Genomic DNA, 22,069 nt, shown 5'->3' on the forward strand with positions numbered 1-22,069 from the left:
AACATTGTATTTCATTTGCCACTTCTTTGCCCATTAAGTCTCTCTGCAGGTCCTCAACACTAGCCGCTTCTCCACCTGCCTTTGTATCATTGGCCAATTTGGCCACAAATCCATTAATCCCATAGCCCAAATCATTGATATACATCGTAAAAAGCAGTGGTCCCAACACCGACCCCTGTGGAACTCCACTGGTAACCGGCAGCCAGCCGGAATGGGATCCTCTGATTCTTCAGAATTCCAGCGAGTACAGTCCCAGGCAACTCAATCTCTCCTCATAGTCTAACCCCCTCATCTCCGGAATCAACCTGGTGAACCTGCTCTGCACCACCTCCAAAGCCAGTATATCCTTCCTCAAGTATGGAGACCAGAACTGCAGACAGTACTCCAGGTGTGGCCTCACCAGTACCCTGTACAGTTGCAGCACAAACTCCCTGCTCTTAACTTCAATCCCTCTAGCAATGAAGGCCAACTTCCATTTGCCTTCTTGATAGCCTGCTGCACCTGCAAACCAGCCTTTTATGCTTCATGCACAAGCACTCCCAAGCCCCTCTGCACAGCAGCATGCTGCAATCTTTCACCATTTAAATAATAATCTGATCTTTGATTTTACCTTCCAAAGTGGATGATCTCGTGTTTACCAACGTTGTACTCCAGCTGCCAGACCCTTGCCCACTCACTTAACCTATCTAGACCTCTCTGCAGACTCTCCGTATCTTCTGCACAATATGCTTTTCCACTCAATTTAGTATCATCAGCAAACTTGGATACACTGCACTTGGTCCCCTCTTCCAGATCATTAGTGTATATCTTAAACAGTTGTGGGCCCAGCACCGAACCCGCGGCAAGCCGCTCACTACTGATTGCCAACCAGAGTAATACCCATGTATCCCAACTCTCTGCTTTCTATCAGTTACCCAATCCTCTATCCATGCTCATACATCACCCCCAACTCTATGCATCCTAATCTTAATGTGGCACTTTATCGAACACCTTCTGGAAATCCAAGTACATAATGTCCATCTGTTCCCCACTATCCAGTGCGCTCATTACATCCTCAGAAAACAGTAAGTTTGTCAAACAGAACCTGCCTTTGCTGAATCCATGCTGTGTATTCCTGATGGGTCCATTTCCAGATGTCTCGCTATTTCTTCTTTTGTGATAGCTTCAAGCATTTTACCAACTACAGACATTAAACAGACTGGCCTATATTTACCTGCCTTTTGCCTACATCCTTTTTGAACAGTAGTGTGACATTCACCATCTTCCAGTCTGCCGGGACCTACCCAGAGTCCAGAGAATTTTGGTAAATTATCACCAAAGTCTGCCATTTCTTTCAGTACCCTGGGATGTATTTTATCAGGACCAGGGGACTTGTCCATCTTCAAGCCCACTCGTTTGCTCAACACCACCTTTTTAGTAATAGCTATTGTATCGAGGCCCTCACCTCCCATCACTTTTATAATATCTCTCTTTGGCATGTTGAATGTGTCCTCCACTGTGAAGACCGACACAAAATAGTCATTCAGAGCCTCAGCCATTTCCTCATTAGCAAATATCAATTCCCCTTTCTTGTCCTGCAAGGGATCTATATTCACTTCAGCTGCCCTTTTCTACTTTATGTAATTATAAAAAAAATTCTATCTGTTTTTATATTTTGTGCTAGTTTATTTTCACAATCTAGCTTCCCTTCCTTCATTGCTCACTTAGTGGTTCTTTGTTGCTTTTTAAAGTTTTCCCAGTCTTCCAGTTTCTCTCTACTCTTGGTGACTTTGTACACACGAGCTTTTAGTTTGATCCCTTCTTTTATTTCCATAGTTATCCAAGGCTGGCTCTCCACACCCTCACTGTCCTTGTTTTTAACTGGAATATACTTCTGTTGAGCACAATGAAAAATCTCTTTGAAAGTCTTCCTCTGTTCCTCAACCATCCTACCATATAGTCGGTGATCCCACTCTACACTGGCCCTCATCCCATTGTAGCCTCCATTGTTTAGCCATAATACACTGGTCTTAGATTGAACTTTTGTATCATTTGTATCACACTGTGATCACTCTTCAAAAGGATACCTAACTACAAGATCTCTAATTTTACCTGTCTCATTGCTCAGGACCAGATTGAAGATAGCACATTCCCTTGTAGTTCACTAACATGCTGCTCAAGAAAGCCATCACGGATGCATTCTATGAAGTCCTCCTCAAGACCGCCTTGACCAACCTGATTCATCCAATCTATGGCCACTAAATCATACCCCTTTGTACTGATTTGTGCCACTACTTCACTGACCTTGTTTCGAATGCTACAGGCTTTCAGATAAAGTGCCTTTACACTCATTGTGCTTTTAAACTCTTTCACACTTTACTTTTCTTCACTCCACTCTTACTTTTCTCTTTTTTATCTTTTGTTTTTACTTCATCTGAACGTTTCTTAATTACTTTATCCATACTTCTCCAATCTGTTGATCTCGTCCCATAGCTACAGCTCCCTCGTTCCCCAGTACTGGTGTCAGTTTCCCATGAATTCAAACCCACTTCTCCCACAGCGATCCTTGAGCCATGTATTTAACACTCTAATCTTCTTGACCCAATGCCAATTTGCACGTGGCTCAGGCAGTAAGCCAGAGATTGCTACCTTTTTGGTTTTGCTTTTTAATTTAGTCTCTAGCTGCTTAAATTCCTTCAGCAGAACCTCTCTCCTCATTGTACCCATGTCGTTGGTACCCACATGAACCACGACCACTGGATCTTTCCCCTCCCCCTGCAAGTTCCTCTGTAGGTCAGAGAAGATGTCCTGAACCCGAGCACCAGGCAGGCAACACAGCCTTTGGGACACTCTATCCTCGAGACAGAGAACTCTGACTATTCCCCTGACTTTACTATCCCCAGTTACCACTATATTTCTCTTCTCTCCCCCCTCCTTAAATGGCTCCCTGAACTACAGTGCCACAGTTAGGTTGCATGTCCTTCCTGCAGCCCCCATTCTCATCCACACAGGGAGCAAGAATCTCAGACCTGTTGGACAAGCTCAAGGGCTGAGGCTCCTGTAACTCTCCCCCTCCCTGATGTGTCACAGTGTTTGAAGCTCAGATTCCAGGTCAGCAACTTTGAACCCGAGTTCCTCCAGCAGCCAGCACTTGCTGCAAACGTGGTCACCAGGAACCACAGTGGAGTCCACCAGCTCCCACAGCACATCACCTGATCCTGCATCATCCCTACTTTAATTAGCTGTAATTTAGCGACTTTTTATTCAACCACTACTAAAGCCTTACCTGTTACTCACCTGTGCCTCCTCACCGAAGCCTCTGGACCCAAAGCCTCAAGTTCCCACTCCCGCACTGGTCCATTCTCACAATGGCCGCTCCGCTTTGACCCTGCTTTACTTTTATTTGCTCCTGCTAATGAATCGTGAATTGGTTGGTCCACCATTAATGCCTTGGTGACGAGGATGGGATTGTGGGATTACCTGGAGACACAGAAGCATGCAAGACGGCCAAAGTCGGCAGAACTGTGGCAAGTTCGCCAAGGTGCTTGGACCACCCTACCAGCAGATTTTCATATAAACCTGCACAACAGAGAACCTGAGAGAATTGAAAGGCAAAAGGTGGTCACACCAGACATTGATTTTATATATTTACTGTTTACTGCTCTTTAGAGTAAATTTATTTGATATTTAGAAAATTTTCATTTCATTACTTTTGAAAGCATTTTTGCTTCACAGATTCCTGAGACTTTTGCACAGTACTCTGTATGGGGAGGCGGGACTTGCTAGTGGTTAGCTGGTGAACTGACGGGGTGGCACTGCCATGGTGAGATGGTGGCCACGGCAGCCAGTGGGTAGGTGGATTACCAGTGAATGCTTGCCCAGTGACTGTTTAGGCAATGAGTTGGTGGAGGCTGAGCCAGCGTACACAGCTGGAGGCAATGGTTCATTCATCAGTGTAGCCAGTGGCAGTGTTTGGTCATTAATAAGGTAGGTGCTCAGACAGTGGACACTGTGTCCAGTGACAGTAGTTGGTGAGCCAGTGGAGACTGACCACTGGGAGTGTCAAATAAGTGGATGGACACTGTCAGTGGTTATATAGTGTGCCAGTGCACAGTGATTGGGTGATCAAGCGGACACAGTGGCCAGTGATGGACACTCCAGTGCACTGTCACTGGCTAGAGTGGGTGGACACTCACCCAGTGACTGTGTTTCTTTGTTCATTCCCTGTCAGGAGCTGGAGGAGGAGAGGCTGCGGAATTACGAGTACCTGCTGCAGCTGGACGGACAGCATCTGGTCACCAACCCCGAGTCTCTGGAGTGCCCCATCTGCCTGAGCAGCATCGCGCCACAGAATGGTGTGGTGCTGCGAGACTGTCTACACTCCTTCTGCAGGTGAGGCATGCTCTCGTCCCACATTCCTCCCACCTCAGTGCAGACAGACATCACCGGCTGGACATAGACTGTCTGTGTCTGCAGAGACAGCACCTGTCCCAGAGAGTAGTGGAGGTTCGTACACTGTGTGCTGAGAGTGGAGGTAGAGGGGATTTGGATGTGAAGGAATTGAGGGGTATTTACTATCATTCAACTGTACACACGTATACTGCCAAATGAAATAGGGTTTCTCCAGACCCATGTGCACAATACAGAACGTACAGTATAACTCACACACAACACAAAGTACTACTACCCAAATAAATTAACAAAAAGAATCCCGATTACTGCAGCAACATGGACTGAGGTTGACTACCTTTTCTGAACTCATGAGATAGTAGCAAATAACTAGGATGAATGGCCTCTCCTGCTCCTGTTCATACAGTCATGGAGTCACAACAGCAGGGAACCAGATCCGTCAGCCCAACTGGGCCTTGCTGTTCAAGATTCCCATCTAAGATAATCCCATTTGCCCCATCCCTCCAAACCTTTCATGTCGAAGGACCTTTTCAATGTTGTTTGTCTACCTGCGGCTACCACTTCCTCTGGCACCTCATTCTGCATCGCTCTAGGTGAGTAAGTCCTCTCGGGTTCCTCTCTCCTCACCTTAAATCTCCATCAGCATAAGTCTGTGTGCTTCGCCCCCAATTTGCACAGCTCCAGCACCATAGCTGGCGACACCACTGTTGTTGGCCAAAGCAAAGGTGATGATGAATCAGCATAGAGAAGAGAGAAAGAAAATCTGTTTGAGTGGTGACTCGACAACAACTCAACGTCAGGCTCAGGAACAGTTACCATCCCGCAACCTCTGGGCTCCTAAACCAGAGGGGTGAACTTCATTCACCCACCACGGAACTGTTCCCACAAGCTGTGCTCTCACCTTCAAGGACTCTCCATTTCATGTTCTCAAGATTTATTGTTTATTTATTCATTTTGTTTTCTTGTATTTGCCCAGTTTGTCTTCTGAGCTGTGGTTGGTTGTCGTTGGGTGTGGTCTATCATTGAATCTGTTACAAGACCAGAAGGTATGGGAGGTCTATTCGACCATTCAGCTTACTGAGTCTACTCCACCATTCCATCATGGCTGATCCACTTCCCTCTCAACACCATTCTCCTGCCTTTTCCCCATAACCTCGACTAATCAAGAACATGTAAGCATCTACCTTAAATGCACCCAGTGACCTGGCCTCCACAGATGCCTGTGGTAGTGAATTCCAGAGATTCACCGTCCTCTGGCTAAAGAAATTCCTGCTCATCTGTTCTAAATGGATGTCCCTTTATTTTGAAGCTGTACCCTCTGGTCCTAGACTCTCTCAAAGGAAACATCCTCATCACATCCACTCTATCTCGGCCCGACAACATTCGATAGGTTTCAGTGAGACCCCCATTCTTCTAAACTCCAGTACAAGCCCAGAGCCACCAAATACTCCTCATACAATAACCTTTTCATTCCTGGAGTCATTTTTATGAATGTTCTCTGAACCCTCTCCAGTGTCAGCACTTCCTTTCTAAGATGAGGGGCCCAAAACTACTCACTATACTCGAAGCGAAGCCTCACCAGTGCCTTACAAAGCCTCAGCATTACATCCTTGCTTTTATATTCTGGTCCTCTTGAAATGAAAGCTAACATTGCATTTGCCTTCCTCACCACAGACTCAAGCGGCAAATTAACATTTACGGTGTTCTGCACTAGGACTCCCAAATCCCTTTGCACCTCAGATTTTTGAATTTTCTCCCCATATAGAAAATAGTCTGTGCTCTCATTTCTGCTACCAAAGTACATGACCACACACTTCCCTACACTATATTCCATCTGCCACTTCTTTACTCATTCTCCCAATCTGTCTTAATTCCTTTTTCAGCCTCTCAACATTACTTGTCCCTCCATTTAATTTTGTATTGTCTGCAAACCTGGCCACAGAGCTATCAATTCCACTGTCCATACCGTTGACATATAACAAGAAGTTGTCCCAATACACACCCCTGTGGAACGTCACTAGCAAACAATCCAAAAAGGATCCCTTTATTCCCACTTTTTGCCTCCTGCCAATTAGCCACTGCTTTCTCCATGCTAGAATCTTTCCTGTAATACCATGGACTTGTAGCTTCTTAAGCAGCCTCATGTGTGGCACCTTGTCAAAGGCCTTCTGAAAATCCAACACCACCACCTGCACCAATTCTCCTTTATCCTGGTTGTTAATTCTTCAAAAGTTTTCAACAGATTTGTCAGGCAAGATCTTCCCTTGAGAAAACCATGCTGACTGCGGCCCATTTTATCATGTGCCTCCAAGTTTACCAAAACCTCACCCTTAACAATCCACTCCACCAAGATGGTGGAAGATGGAAGATCCCAACCACTGAGTTCAGGTTAACTAGCCTACAGTTCCATTTCTTCTGCCTCCCTCCCTTCTTCAAGAGTGGAGTGACATTTGCAATTTCTCAGTCCTCCAGAACCACGCCAGTATCGATTGATTCTTGAAAGATGATGACCAACTTCTTTCAGAACCGTGGGGTGCAGTCCATCTACCTTCAGACCTTTCAGTTTCTCAAGACCCTTTTCCCTAGTAATAACAACTGCACTCAATTCTTGTCACATATTACGCATTTTGGGTTTACTGAGTAGGCCCACAAGAAAATGAACCTCAGGGTTGAATATGGTGACATGCATGTACTTTGATCCACACGTAGACTGGGAAGCTCATTCTGTAAAAGGGCTGGATGGTTTAGAGTTTGTGAAATGTGTGCAGGATAGTTTTTTGCAACAATACATAGAAGTACCGACTAGAGATGGGGCAGTGTTGGATCTCCTGTTAGGGAATGCGATAGGTCAGCTGACAGATGTATGTGTTGGGGAGCACTTCGGGTCCAGTGATCACAATAGTATTAGCTTCAATATAATTATGGAGAAGGACAGGACTGGACCCAGAGTTGAGATTTTTGATTGGAGAAAGGCTAACTTTGAGGAGATGCGAAGGGATTTAGAGAGAGTGGATTGGTTCAAGTTGTTTTATGGGAAGGATGTAATAGAGAAATGGAGGTCATTTAAGGGTGAAATTATGAGGGCACAGAATCTTTATGTTCCTGTTAGGTTGAAAGGAAAGGTTAAAGGTTTGAAAGCACCATGGTTTTCAAGGGATATTAGAAACTTGGTTCAGAAAAAGAGGGATGTCTACAATAGATATAGGCAGCATGAAGTAAAGGAATTGCTCGAGGATTATAAAGAATGTAAAAGGAATCTTAAGAAAGAGATTAGAAAAGCTAAAAGAAGATACGAGGTTGGTTTGGCAAATAAGGTGAAAGTAAATCCGAAAGGTTTCTACAGTTATATTAAAAGCAAGAGGATAGTGAGGGATAAAATTGGTCCCTTAGAGAATCAGGGTGGTCAGCTATGTGTGGAGCCAAGGGAGATGGGAGAGATTTTGAACGATTTCTTCTCTTCGGTATTCACTAAGGAGAAGGATATTGAATTGTCTAAGGTGTGGGAAACAAGTAAGGAAGTTATGGAACCTATGACAATTAAAGAGGTGGAAGTACTGGCGCTTTTAAGAAATTTAAAAGTGGATAAATCTCCAGGTCCTGACACGATATTCCCCAGGACCTTGAGGGAAGTTTGTGTAGAGATAGCAGGAGCTCTGATGGAGATCTTTCAGATGTCATTAGAAACGGGGATTGTGCCGGAGGATTGGTGTCTTGCTCATGTGGTTCCATTGTTTAAAAAGGGTTCTAGAAGTAAGCCTAGCAATTATAGACCTGTCAGTTTGACATCAGTGGTGGGTAAATTAATGGAAAGTATTCTTAGAGATAGTATTAATAATTATCTGGATAGACAGGATCTGATTAGGAGTAGCCAGCATGGATTTGTGCGTGGAAGGTCATGTTTGACAAACCTTATTGAATTTTTTGAAGAAGTTACAAGGAATGTTGACGAGGGTAAGGCAGTGGATGTAGTCTATATGGACTTCAGCAAAGCCTTTGACAAAGTTCCACATGGAAGGTTAGTTAAGAAGGTTCAGTCATTAGGTATTAATGCCGGAGTAATAAAATGGATTCAAAAGTGGCTAGATGGGAGATGCCAGAGAGTAGTGGTGGATAATTGTTTATCGGGATGGAGGCCGGTGACTAGCGGGGTGCCTCAGGGATCTGTTTTGGGCCCAATGTTGTTTGTAATATACATAAATGATCTGGTAAATTGGATTAGTAAGTATGCCGATGATACTAAGGTAGGAGGTGTTGTGGATAATGAGGTGGGTTTTCAAAGCTTGCAGGGAGATTTATGCCAGTTAGAAGAATGGGCTGAACATCGGCAGATGGAGTTTAATGCTGAGAAGTGTGAGGTTCTATATTTTGGCAGGAATAATCCAAATAGAACACACAGGGTAAATGGTAGGGTATTGAGGAATGCAGAGGAACAGAGAGATCTAGGAATAACAGTGCATAGTTCCCTGAAGGTGGAGTCTCATGTAGATAGGGTGGTGAAGAAGGCTTTTGGAACGCTGGCCTTTATAAATCAGAGCATTGAGTACAGAAGTTGGGATGTAATGTTAAAATTGTACAAGGCATTGGTAAGGCCGAATTTGGAATATTGTGTACAGCTCTGGTCACCGAATTATAGGAAAGATATCAATAAATTAGAGAGCGTGCAGAGACGGTTTACTAGGATGTTACCTGGGTTTCAGCACTTAAGTTACAGAGAAAGGTTGAACAAGTTAGGTCTCTATTCATTGGAGCGTAGGTTGAGGATCGAGGTATTTAAAATTTTGAGAGGGATAGATAGAGTTGACGTGAATAGGCTGTTTCCATTGAGAGTAGGGGAGATTCAAACGAGAGGACATGATTTGAGAGTTAGAGGGCAAAAGTTCAAGGGAAACACGAGGGGGTATTTCTTTACTCAGAGAGTGATAGCTGTGTGGAATGAGCTTCCTGTAGAAGTAGTAGAGGCCAGTTCAGTTGTGTCATTTAAGGTAAAATTGGATAGGTATATGGACAGGAAAGGAGTGGAGGGTTATGGGCTGAGTGCGGGTAGGGGGGACTAGGTGAGATTAAGAGTTCGGCACGGACTAGGAGGGCCGAGATGGCCTGTTTCCGTGCTGTGATTGTTATATGGTTATCTACTTTGTAAACCTGTGCCTTCTAGTTCCTGATTGCCAGCCCTGGGAAAAGACTGCTCACTCAGCCCATCTCTGGCCCTCATGATTTTATACACCTCTAGAAGATCACCCCTTGTTCCTCTACACTCCCAACAGATAAAGTCTGCACCTCAGTCTCCTCTGCAGCTTCCCCACAGCAGGGTGACCGAGACAGAACTCAGTGCTGCAACAACTACACCCCGGCCTGCTGACTCTGACTATGGCAGCCAGCACGCCACCTCTTGCTCTCCATCAATAGGTGACGGTTTTAGTTTTCATGTTGTCCACAGGGATTGTCTGAAACAGCTGATCCGGACCTGTGCTGACCCTCAGGTACCCTGCCCCTACCGCGACAATAGTTACGCCTGTGACAGCAAGCTGCAGGAGCGCGAGATTCGAGCGGTGAGTGACCTCCGCACCCTTAGGTCAGAGGTTATCGGGATGTTCTGCTGAGTATCGGGGGCATGTTATGTTGGTGCCAGAATGCCCCAGCACACTCTTAAGTTTTATTTATTTCGAGCTACCATGCGGACAGGCCCTCTCGGCACAGCAACCCACCTGTTTAACCCTCGCCTAATCACTGGACAGTTTACAATGACTGCTGCAGTGCCCTCCCACCAGTTCACCAATTGATATGTCTTTGGACTGTGGGAGGAAACCCGTGTGTTCATCGGGAGGAGTGAGACAGTGTCAGGATTGAGCGTCAAACTCCAACTGTAATAGCTTTTTGTGAATTGTTAACACATCTCACTGTCTGTTTCGATGTACATGTGATAAATAATCCTGAATCTCAGTCAGGCCCTTCAACCCATCTAGCCTGAGCTGATCTTTCTGCCCCAGTTGCATTCTAACTGCAAGTTTCAAGTCAGTGGAACACACATTTCAGATTTGCCCACATTAGGGCTATATCGTTCTCACTTTGCATGTAGAAATGTCTCTGAAATGTGGTGATATTAACCCCTCTCTAAACAAAATTCACCCCACAAACCACCTCCCTGTCACTATAAACCTGTGCCCTCTTCCTGATGGCCCTACTATTCTGGCTGCTTGTTGTGTACCTCCACCAGGTCACCTTCGCTCCAGAGCAAACAGTTCCACGCTGTTTCATCTCTCCCAAGTCGCAAAGTGCTCTAAACCTGAAACTTCTTGTGAGTCTCCCCATGTACGAGAGTGGTGATCAGAAACTTCTTGTGAATCTCCCCGAGTACGAGAGTGGTGATCAGAAACTTCTTGTGAATCTCCCTGTGTACAACGAGAGTGGTGATCAGAAAATTCTTGTGAATCACCCCGTGTACAATGAGAGAGTAGTGATCAGAAATTTCTTGTGAATCTCCCCGTGTACAATGAGAGTGATCAGAAACTTCTTGTGAATCTCCCCGTGCACGAGAGTGGTGATCAGAAACTTCTTGTGAATCTCCCCGTGTACAACGAGAGTGGTGATCAGAAACTTCTTGTGAATCTCCCTGTGTACAACGAGAGTGGTGATCAGAAACTTCTTGTGACTCTCCCCGTGTACGATGAGAGTGGTGATCAGAAACTTCTTGTGAATCCTCCGTGTACAATGAGAGTGGTGATCAGAAACTTCTTGTGAATCTCCCCGTGTACAATGAGAGTGGTGATCAGAAACTTCTTGTGAATCACCCCGTGTACAATGAGAGAGTAGTGATCAGAAACTTCTTGTGAATCTCCCCGTGCACAACGAGAGTGGTGATCAGAAACTTCTTGTGAATCTCCCCGTGTACAATGAGAGTGGTGATCAGAAACTTCTTGTGAATCTCCCCGTGTACGAGTGGTGATCAGAAACTTCTTGTGAATCTCCCCGTGCACAATGAGAGTGGTGATCAGAAACTTCTTGTGAATCACTCCATGTACGATGAGAGTGGTGATCAGAAACTTCTTGTGAATCCTCCGTGTACGATGAGAGTGGTGATCAGAAACTTCTTGTGAATCTCCCCGTGTACGATGAGAGTGGTGATCAGAAACTTCTTGTGAATCTCCCTGTGTACAACGAGAGTGGTGATCAGAAACTTCTTGTGACTCTCCCCGTGTACGATGAGAGTGGTGATCAGAAACTTCTTGTGAATCTCCCCGTGTACGATGAGAGTGGTGATCAGAAACTTCATGTGAATCTCCCCGTGTACGATGAGAGTGGTGATCAGAAACTTCTTGTGAATCTCCCCGTGTACGATGAGAGTGGTGATCAGAAACTTCTTGTGAATCTCCCCGTGTACGATGAGTGGTGATCAGAAACTTCTTGTGAATCCTCCGTGTACGAGAGTGGTGATCAGAAATTTCTTGTGAATCCTCCGTGTACAATGAGAGTGGTGATCAGAAACTTCTTGTGAATCTCCCCGTGTACGATGAGAGTGGTGATCAGAAACTTCTTGTGAATCTCCCCATGTACGATGAGAGTGGTGATCAGAAACTTCTTGTGACTCTCCCCGTGTACGATGAGAGTGGTGATCAGAAACTTCTTGTGACTCTCCCCGTGTACGATGAGAGTGGTGATCAGAAACTTCTTGTGAATCTCCCCGTGTACAATGAGAGTGGTGATCAGAAACTTCTTGTGAATCTCCCCGTGTACAACGAGAGTGGTGATCAGAAATTTCTTGTGAATCTCCCCGTGTACGAGTGGTGATCAGAAACTTCTTGTGAATCTCCCCGTGTACAATGAGAGAGTAGTGATCAGAAACTTCTTGTGAATCTCCCCGTGTACAATGAGAGTGGTAATCAGAAACTTCTTGTGACTCTCCCCGTGTACAATGAGAGTGATCAGAAACTTCTTGTGAATCTCCCCGTGCACAATGAGAGTGGTAATCAGAAACTTCTTGTGAATCTCCCCGTGCACAATGAGAGTGGTGATCAGAAACTTCTTGTGAATCTCCCCGTGTACGATGAGAGTGGTGATCAGAAACTTCTTGTGAATCCTCCGTGTACAATGAGAGTGGTGATCAGAAACTTCTTGTGAATCTCCCCGTGTACAATGAGAGTGGTGATCAGAAACTTCTTGTGAATCTCCCCGTGTACGATGAGAGTGGTGATCAGAAACTTCTTGTGAATCTCCCCGTGCACAATGAGAGAGTAATGATCAGAAACTTCTTGTGAATCTCCCTGTGTACAACGAGAGTGGTGATCAGAAACTTCTTGTGACTCTCCCCGTGTACGATGAGAGTGGTGATCAGAAACTTCTTGTGACTCTCCCCGTGTACGATGAGAGTGGTGATCAGAAACTTCTTGTGAATCTCCCTGTGTACAACGAGAGTGGTGATCAGAAAATTCTTGTGAATCTCCCCGTGTACGATGAGAGAGTAATGATCAGAAACTTCTTGTGAATCCTCCGTGTACAACGAGAGTGGTAATCAGAAAATTCTTGTGAATCTCCCTGTGTACAACGAGAGTGGTGATCAGAAACTTCTTGTGACTCTCCCCGTGTACGAGTGGTGATCAGAAACTTCTTGTGACTCTCCCCGTGTACGATGAGAGTGGTGATCAGAAACTTCTTGTGAATCTCCCCATGTACAATGAGAGTGATCAGAAACTTCTTGTGAATCTCCCCGTGCACAATGAGAGTGGTGATCAGAAACTTCTTGTGAATCTCCCCGAGTACGAGAGTGGTGATCAGAAACTTCTTGTGAATCTCCCCGTGCACAATGAGAGTGGTGATCAGAAAATTCTTGTGAATCTCCCTGTGTACGATGAGAGTGGTGATCAGAAACTTCTTGTGACTCTCCCCGTGTACAACGAGAGTGGTGATCAGAAACTTCTTGTGACTCTCCCCGTGTACGATGAGAGTGGTGATCAGAAACTTCTTGTGACTCTCCCCGTGTACGATGAGAGTGGTGATCAGAAACTTCTTGTGAATCTCCCCGTGTACAATGAGAGTGGTGATCAGAAACTTCTTGTGAATCCTCCGTGTACGATGAGAGTGGTGATCAGAAACTTCTTGTGAATCTCCCCGTGTACGATGAGAGTGGTGATCAGAAACTTCTTGTGAATCTCCCTGTGTACAACGAGAGTGGTGATCAGAAACTTCTTGTGACTCTCCCCGTGTACGATGAGAGTGGTGATCAGAAACTTCTTGTGAATCTCCCCGTGTACGATGAGAGTGGTGATCAGAAACTTCTTGTGAATCTCCCCGTGTACGATGAGAGTGGTGATCAGAAACTTCTTGTGAATCTCCCCGTGTACGATGAGAGTGGTGATCAGAAACTTCTTGTGAATCTCCCCGTGTACGATGAGTGGTGATCAGAAACTTCTTGTGAATCCTCCGTGTACGAGAGTGGTGATCAGAAATTTCTTGTGAATCCTCCGTGTACAATGAGAGTGGTGATCAGAAACTTCTTGTGAATCTCCCCGTGTACGATGAGAGTGGTGATCAGAAACTTCTTGTGAATCTCCCCATGTACGATGAGAGTGGTGATCAGAAACTTCTTGTGACTCTCCCCGTGTACGATGAGAGTGGTGATCAGAAACTTCTTGTGACTCTCCCCGTGTACGATGAGAGTGGTGATCAGAAACTTCTTGTGAATCTCCCCGTGTACAATGAGAGTGGTGATCAGAAACTTCTTGTGAATCTCCCCGTGTACAACGAGAGTGGTGATCAGAAATTTCTTGTGAATCTCCCCGTGTACGAGTGGTGATCAGAAACTTCTTGTGAATCTCCCCGTGTACAATGAGAGAGTAGTGATCAGAAACTTCTTGTGAATCTCCCCGTGTACAATGAGAGTGGTAATCAGAAACTTCTTGTGACTCTCCCCGTGTACAATGAGAGTGATCAGAAACTTCTTGTGAATCTCCCCGTGCACAATGAGAGTGGTAATCAGAAACTTCTTGTGAATCTCCCCGTGCACAATGAGAGTGGTGATCAGAAACTTCTTGTGAATCTCCCCGTGTACAATGAGAGAGTAGTGATCAGAAACTTCTTGTGAATCTCCCTGTGTACGATGAGAGTGGTGATCAGAAACTTCTTGTGAATCTCCCCGTGTACAAACGAGAGTGGTGATCAGAACTAAACACAGTATTTCAAGTGAGACCTAACCATTGATTTGGAAAGTTAGAACGTAAAATCCAGACTCTCTGAGTATATTCTAAGCAACACAGACAAAATGCTGGAGGAACACGGGAGGTCAGGCAGCATCTGTGGAGAGAAATGAACAGTCAATGTGTCATAAAACACAGGACACATCAGTACAGCCAAATAGTCGATGTTTCATAAACCATGGAGACCCTTTGACCCACAATGCTGACCTTAAAACCTACTCCAACATCAATCTAATTCTTCTCTCTGGCATAACCCTCCACTTTTCTATCATCCATGTGCCTGTCTAAGGACTCTCTCAAATGTTTGTAAGGCATCTGCCTGGCACCTCCCCTGGCAGCGTGTTCCACCCACCCACCAGACTCTGACGTCCCCACTGTCCTCTCCTCCAATCACCTTGGCCACTTCCACCCTGTAGCCATTCACTCTTATCATCTTGTACGTCCCTATGAAGTCAGCACTCATCCTCCGTCACTCCAAAGAGAAAAGCCCAAGCTCGCACAACCTATCCTCATCAAAAATGCTCTCCAATCCAGGCAACTTCATGGTAAATCTCCTCCGCACTCCCTCTGGAGCAGTGTTTCCAACCCGGGGTCTACAGGCCCCTTGCTTAATAGTATTTGTCTTTGGAGTTCCTCACCCTTCCTATAAAGAGTCACTAGAACTGAACACAATACTCCGAGTATGATCTAACCAGAGTTTTGTCAAATTCAAGTTTATTGTCATCTGACTGTACAGCCGAATGAAACAATATTCCTCTGGTCGCGGTTCACCCACAAAACACCTATCACACACAACATCAAACAAAATATTACCACAAATAAAATATCATTCAAAAAGCATGTAGTGCACAGCACGGGTAAACAGTAAACAGCTCACTGTCCCAGTGACAAGATCTCAGAGGTGGCAGAGTATCCATTAGTCTCCCAGCCTGAGGGAAGAAGCTGTTTCCCAGTCTGCCAGTCCTAATCCTAATGCTCTTGTACCTCCTTCCTGACGGTGGTGGGTCAGAGAGATTGTGTTAGGGATCCTCAACTATGCTTCCGGCCCTTTGTCTGCAATGCTCCCGGTAAATGTCACTAACGGGGGGGGGGGGGGGGGGGAAGACCCCAGTAATCCAGTCCATGCTTTTTATTTATAGTTGTGCATTACATTGGGGCTCCTGCACTCTGTCTCCTGACCAGTGAAAGCCAATGCATCATGAGCCTTCTTATCAAGTTGAACAGCAACGATAATAGACAGTAGGTGCAGGAGTAGGCCATTCAGCCCTTCAAGCCAGCACCACCATTCACTGTGATCATGGCTGATCATACACAATCAGTACCCCTTTCCTGCCCTCTCCCTGTATCCCTTGACTCCGCTATCTTTAAGAGATCTATCTAACTCTTTCTTGAAAGCATCCAGAGAATTGGCCTCCACTGCCTTCTGAGGCAGAGCATTCCATAGATCCACAGCTCTCTGGGTGAAAAACATTTTCCTCAACTCCGATCTAAATGGCCTACCCCTTATTCTTAAACTGTGGCCTCTGGTTTTGGACTCCACCAACATCGGGAACATGCTTCCTGCCCCTAGCGTGTCCAATCCCTTAATAATCTTATATGTTTCAATAAGATCCCCTCTGATCCTTCTAAATTCCAGTGTATACAAGCCCAGTCGCTCCAATCTTTCAACATATGACAGTCCCGCCATTCCGAGAATTAACCTCGTGAACCTACGCTGCACTCCCTCAATAGCAAGAATGTCCTTCCTCAAATTTGGAGACCAAAACTGAACACAATACTCCAGGTGGGGTCTCACCAGGGCATGTACAACTGCAGAAGGACCTCTTTGCTCCTATACTCAACTCCCCTTGTTATGAAGGCCAACATGCCATTAGCTTTCTCCATTGCCTGCTGTACTTGCATGCTTACTTTCAGTGACTGATGAACAAGGACACCTAGATCTCATTGTGCTTCCCCTTTTCCTAACTTGACACCATTCAGATAGTAATCTGCTTTCCTGTTCTTGCCACCAAAGTGGATAACCTCACATTTATCCACATTAAACTGCATCTGCCCACTCACCCAACCTGTCCAAGTCACCCTGCATTCTCCTAACATCCTCCTCATATTTCACACTGCCACCCAGCTTTTGTCATCTGCAAATTTGCTAATGTTACTTTTAATCCCTTCATCTAAATCATTAATGTATATTGTAAATAGCTGAGGTCCCAGCACCGAGCCTTGTGGTACCCCACTAGTCACTGCCTGCCATTCTGAAAGGGACACATTAATCCCTACTCTTTGTTTCCTGTCTGCCAACCAATTTTCTATCCATGTCAGTACCCTACCCCCAATACCATGTGCTCTAATTTTGCCCACTAATCTCCTATGTGGCACCTTATCAAAGGCTTCCTGAAAGTCCAGGTACACTACATCCACTGGCTCTCCCTTGTCCATTTTCATAGTTACATCCTCAAAAAATTCCGGAAGATGAGTCAAGCATAATTTCCCCTTCATAAATCCATGCTGACTCGGACTGATCCTGTTACTGCTATCCAAATGTGCAGCTATTTCATCTTTTATAATTGACTCCAGCATCTTCCCCACCACTGATGTCAGGCTAACCGGTCTATAATTCCCTGTTTTCCCTCTCCCTCCTTTCTTAAAAAGTGGGATAACATTAGCTACCCTCCAATCCTCAGGAACTGATCCTGAATCTACAGAACATTGGAAAATGATTACCAATGTGTCCACAATATCTAGAGCCACCTCCTTAAGTACCTTGGGATGCAGACCATCAGGCCCTGGGGATTTATCAGCCTTCAGTCCCATCAGTCTACCCTACATCATTTTCTGCCTAATGTGAATTTCCTTCAGTTCCTCTGTTACCCTAGGTCCTCTGGCCACTATTACATCTGGGAGATTGTTTGTGTCTTCCCTAGTGAAGACAGATCCAAAGTACCTGTTCAATTCATCTGCCATTTCCTTGTTCCCCATTATAAATTCCAGTTTCTGTCTTCAAGGGCCCAACTTTGGTCTTAACTAATTTTTTCCTCCTCACATACCTAAAGAAGCTTTGACTATCCTTTATATTCTTGGCTAGCTTACCTTCGTACCTCATTTTTTAGCCCCATATTGCCTTTTTAGTTATCTTCTGTTGCTCTTTAAAAGCTTCCCAGTCCTCTGGTTTCCCGCTCATAGATGTGAACTCTAAGATCCCTCTGTTTCTCCACACTGCTAGAGACAGGAAAGGTGCAGAGCTGGAGGATTCTCATTCACAATGTGCAGGGATGGTGACCTGTTGGTGGGACCAGGGACCAGGGAATAATTGTGTGTCTGAAACCCCAGCTGGTGTCAGTGGGACCAGGGAATAATTCTGTGTGTCTGAAACCCCAGCTGGTGTCGGTGGGACCAGGGAATAATTCTGTGTGTCTGAAACCCCAGCTGGTGTCAGTGGGACCAGGGAATAATTCTGTGTGTCTGAAACCCCAGCTGGTGTCAGTGGGACCAGGGAATAATTCTGTGTTCTGAACCCCCAGCTGGTGTCAGTGGGACCAGGGACCAGGGAATAATTCTGTGTGTCTGAAACCCCAGCTGGTGTCAGTGGGACCAGGGAATAATTCTGTGTGTCTGAAACCCCAGCTGGTGTCGGTGGGACCAGGGACCAGGGAATAATTCTGTGTGTCTGAAACCCCAGCTGGTGTCGGTGGGACCAGGGAATAATTCTGTGTGTCTGAAACCCCAGCTGGTGTCGGTGGAGGACTACAACAAGTTCCTGGACCGCAGTATGTCAGTGGCAGAGAGCAGCAGCGACAACAGCTATCACTGCAGAACGGCAGACTGCAAGGGCTGGTGCATTTACGAGGACGCAGTCAATCATTTCCACTGCCCCTCCTGCGGAAAACTCAACTGCCTGCTTTGCAAGGTGGGGAGGATTTACCAGCACGGGTGAGGCAGTAGAAAGAAAAAGTCACAAACAGGAGGGAAGCATCCCATTGTGGGAGGGGCAGTACCAAGGGGAGGGGGTCACTCTGTGGGGGGGTACCGAGGGAGAGGTTACATTGTGGGAGGGGCAGTACCAAGGGGGGGGGTCACTTTGTGGGGGGGTACCGAGGGAGGGTCACACTGTGGGGGGGGGGGGTGGTACTGAGGGAGGGTCACACTGTGGGAGGGGTGGTACTGAGGGAGGGTCGCACTGTGGGAGGGGTGGTACTGAGGGAGGGGTGGTATTGAGGGAGAGTCACACTGTGGGAGGGGTGGTACTGAGGGAGGGTCACACTGGGAGGGGCGGTACTGAGGGAGGGGTGGTATTGAGGGAGAGTCACAATGTGGGAGGGGTGGTACTGAGGGAGGGTCACACTGGGAGGGGTGGTACTGAGGGAGGGTCACACTGTGGGAGAGGTGGTACTGAGGGAGGGGTGGTATTGAGGGAGAGTCACACTGTGGGAGGGGTGGTACTGAGGGAGGGTCACACTGGGAGGGATGGTACTGAGGGAGGGTCACACTGTGGGAGAGGTGGTACTGAGGGAGGGGTGGTATTGAGGGAGAGTCACACTGGGAGGGGTGGTACTGAGGGAGGGTCACACTGGGAGGGATGGTACTGAGGGAGGGTCACACTGTGGGAGAGGTGGTACTGAGGGAGGGGTGGTATTGAGGGAGAGTCACACTGTGGGAGGGGTGGTACTGAGGGAGGGTCACACTGGGAGGGATGGTACTGAGGGAGGGTCACACTGTTTAAAGGACATCCATGTGCCTGAGGCACATCTCCCCTTTCACAGATCCTACGAAGTTTGAGAATTAATGGGTGCAGAGGGGGTAATTCAGTTGTAATCAGGTTATTATTTTTCCCTGAATCAGCCACAGTGATTGCTTGTGAGTTATTTGCACATAAATACTTTGAAAGAGGGAAAAGCTGGTCTGGACTGACTGTCCTTTCTAAACCCTAATAAACCAAGGTTTATATTCCCTTTGGGAACTACAGCACTTCCAACACACCTCAGACCCAAATCAGCCCGAACATCCCAGGATACACACGAGAAACCCTTGTACCCCAGTGCTCGGTCTACCAGGCTGCTCCTGGAGATGGGTGGGGAGAGCAGGACCCAGCGTTAACTCTGTCCATCTGGCCACATGGCTGGGAGATAAAACACTGAACAACAGCAAGCTCCATCCGCGATGTAGGCCGACTTTTCAACCTACTCCAGGATCAGCCAAACCCTTCCCTCCACATTGCTCCCCATGTTTTTATCATCCATGCAAGTCACTAAGAGTTATTTAAATGTCCCTAATGTATCTGCTCTACACAACTCCTGGCAGCTCATTCCACACACCCACCACTCTCTGTAAAACACCTACCTCTGACATCCCCCTAACTACACTATCCTCTAATCACCTTAAAATTATGCCCCCTTGTACTAGCCATTTCCACCCTGGGGAAAAGTCTGTGTCTGTCCACTCGATCTGTGCCTCTTATCATCCTGTACACCTCCATTAAGCCACCTTTTCTTCGCTCCAAAATTGCAATCATGAGAGCTTAATCTGATCCAACTTCCCCCACACCTCCACCCCACCCTCCCCATCAACTTTCTTACCCCACAACCTCTCCCTCCCACCCACCCCTCTCCCCCACCCACCTCCTCTCTTTCCTCCCACCCTTCCCAACAACCTCTCCCTGCCCCCTCTCCCCTCCCCTCCTTCCCTCTCTCCCTCCCTGCCCTTCCTCCCTCCCTCTCTCCCCATCCCCCTCCCTCCCTCTGCCCCTCCTCCCTCTCCCCCTCCTCTCTCACCCCATCCCCTCCCCCCCAGGCCATCCATGAGGGAATGAACTGCAGACAGTACCAAGATGACCTGGCCATTCGAGCTGTCAATGATGCAGCTGCCCGCCACACCAAGGAGATGCTGAAGGTGAGCTGGGGCTGTTGCGAACGTCACCGGGGCGGCAGGATTAAACCGTGTTTTACTGAGTTATCTCAGCCTCGGCACTGGGGGGGGGGAGCAATGACGACCCAGGCCCGCTGACTCTAGGGACACTGTGCATGCACTCTCGAGAGCCCGCGTGGAAAGAGCACATTACAGACCCTTCGGCCCTAACTGTTGTGCTGACCATGTAGTCTATTCTAGAAACGGCCTAGAATTTCCCTATTGCATAGCCCTCTATTTTACTGAGCTCCATGTAGCTATCTAAGAGTCTCTTAAAAGACCCTATCGTATCCACCTCCACCACCGTTGCCGGCAGCCCATTCCACACAATCACCACTCTCTGCATAAAAAACTTCCCTTGGCATCTCCTCTGTACCTGCTCCCCAGCTTCACTACTATCTTTCAGGCTAGTTTTCAGATAAAACTTTATTAAGTTTTGAAAGTGACTTTAATTCACAATGTTGTCTTTCATTATTTACAATCTATAGGGTTTTTTGGATAATTTAGTTTTCATTTGATAAAAACTAGTTTTTAAAAAATTCTCGATTCTCTACACCACACTCCAGCCCAGTGGGTGGTGGTAATGCCAACCACCATTAAAAGTCGGAAGAGGAAACCCCACCCCATAGTGGAGCACCAGGAGGGAGCGATTGGGGAGCCAGAGAGGGTCGGGTCGGGTCAGGACTGGGGCTGGAGGGGTAGGGGATTTGAGTATGGAAGTCACGATGCCCCAATATAGAGTAACACACACAAAATGCTGGAGGAACTCAGCAGGTCAGGCAGCATCTATGGAGATGAATGAAGAGTCGGTGTTTCAGGACTGAAAAGGAAGGGGAAATCAGCCCTGGATCAGAAGCTGGAGGGAGAGGGTGGAGTACAAGCTGGCAGGTGATAGCTAGGTGGGTGGGTGAGGGGAACAGAGTAAGAAGATGGGAGTTGATTGGTGGAAAAGGTATAGGGTTGAAGAAGAAGGAATCTGATAGGAGAGAGTGGACAGCTATATAAAACTTTAGTTAAACCACACTTGGGAGTAATGCATTCAGTTCTGCTTGCCTCTTTGTAGAAGGGATGTGGAGAGGTTTGCCCGGATCGGAGGCTATGAGCTACAAAGAGATGGTGGACTAACCTGACTTTCCTCTGAGGATAGGTTGAGCGAGCGAGGGCTTTTCCTTTTGGAGCGAACAAGTTTGAGAGGCGACGATAGGGATGTACGAGAAGAGGTGCAGATAGAGTGGACAGCCAGAGACTTTTTCCCAGTGTGAAATGGCTAATCCAACTTTAAGTAAGGGGGATGTTCTTTATTCAAGAGTGTGTTTGCTATGTGGAACCCCTGCCTGGCATGAAGGTAGAAGCAGATACATGAATGACATTTAAGAAACTCTTAGATAGCTTCCACATTGGTGCCGACGTGGAAGCTAAGGGCTAGCTTGATCTTAGAGTAGATTTAAGGGTTAGCATAACATCGTGGGCTGGAAGACCTGGCCGGTTCTATGTTCTTTAACTGAGGTTGTTTTCTCTGCAGCGGCTGAGAGTGAGGATCGATTATTAAAATTATGAGAGGTTAATAAAGGAGGCAGGCAGAAACTTCTGGCCCA

The 22,069-nt window shown here is 46.6% G+C and overlaps 1 protein-coding gene across 6 annotated transcripts in view; it reads left to right on the forward strand.

Moving 5' to 3' along the window:
• The window catches only part of shrprbck1r (sharpin and rbck1 related), a 90,589-nt gene that overhangs the window by 64,481 nt on the left and 4,039 nt on the right, over positions 1-22,069 (forward strand). For 3 of the 6 annotated variants that reach the window (XM_059971589.1, XM_059971590.1, XM_059971592.1), the window contains exons 9-12: positions 4,211-4,371; positions 9,827-9,938; positions 18,301-18,480; positions 20,361-20,459. In XM_059971589.1, coding sequence (XP_059827572.1) covers positions 4,211-4,371; positions 9,827-9,938; positions 18,301-18,480; positions 20,361-20,459 — 552 coding nt within the window. Of the gene's footprint in view, positions 1-4,210; positions 4,372-5,365; positions 5,436-9,826; positions 9,939-17,951; positions 18,208-18,300; positions 18,481-20,360; positions 20,460-22,069 lie in introns of those variants that run through there. The other 3 variants (XM_059971591.1, XR_009512554.1, XM_059971593.1) reach the window with 3 other exon arrangements.

The sequence above is a fragment of the Hypanus sabinus genome, chromosome 6, assembly GCF_030144855.1.
Source record: "Hypanus sabinus isolate sHypSab1 chromosome 6, sHypSab1.hap1, whole genome shotgun sequence".
In the NCBI taxonomy this organism is placed as follows: Eukaryota; Metazoa; Chordata; class Chondrichthyes; order Myliobatiformes; family Dasyatidae; genus Hypanus; species Hypanus sabinus.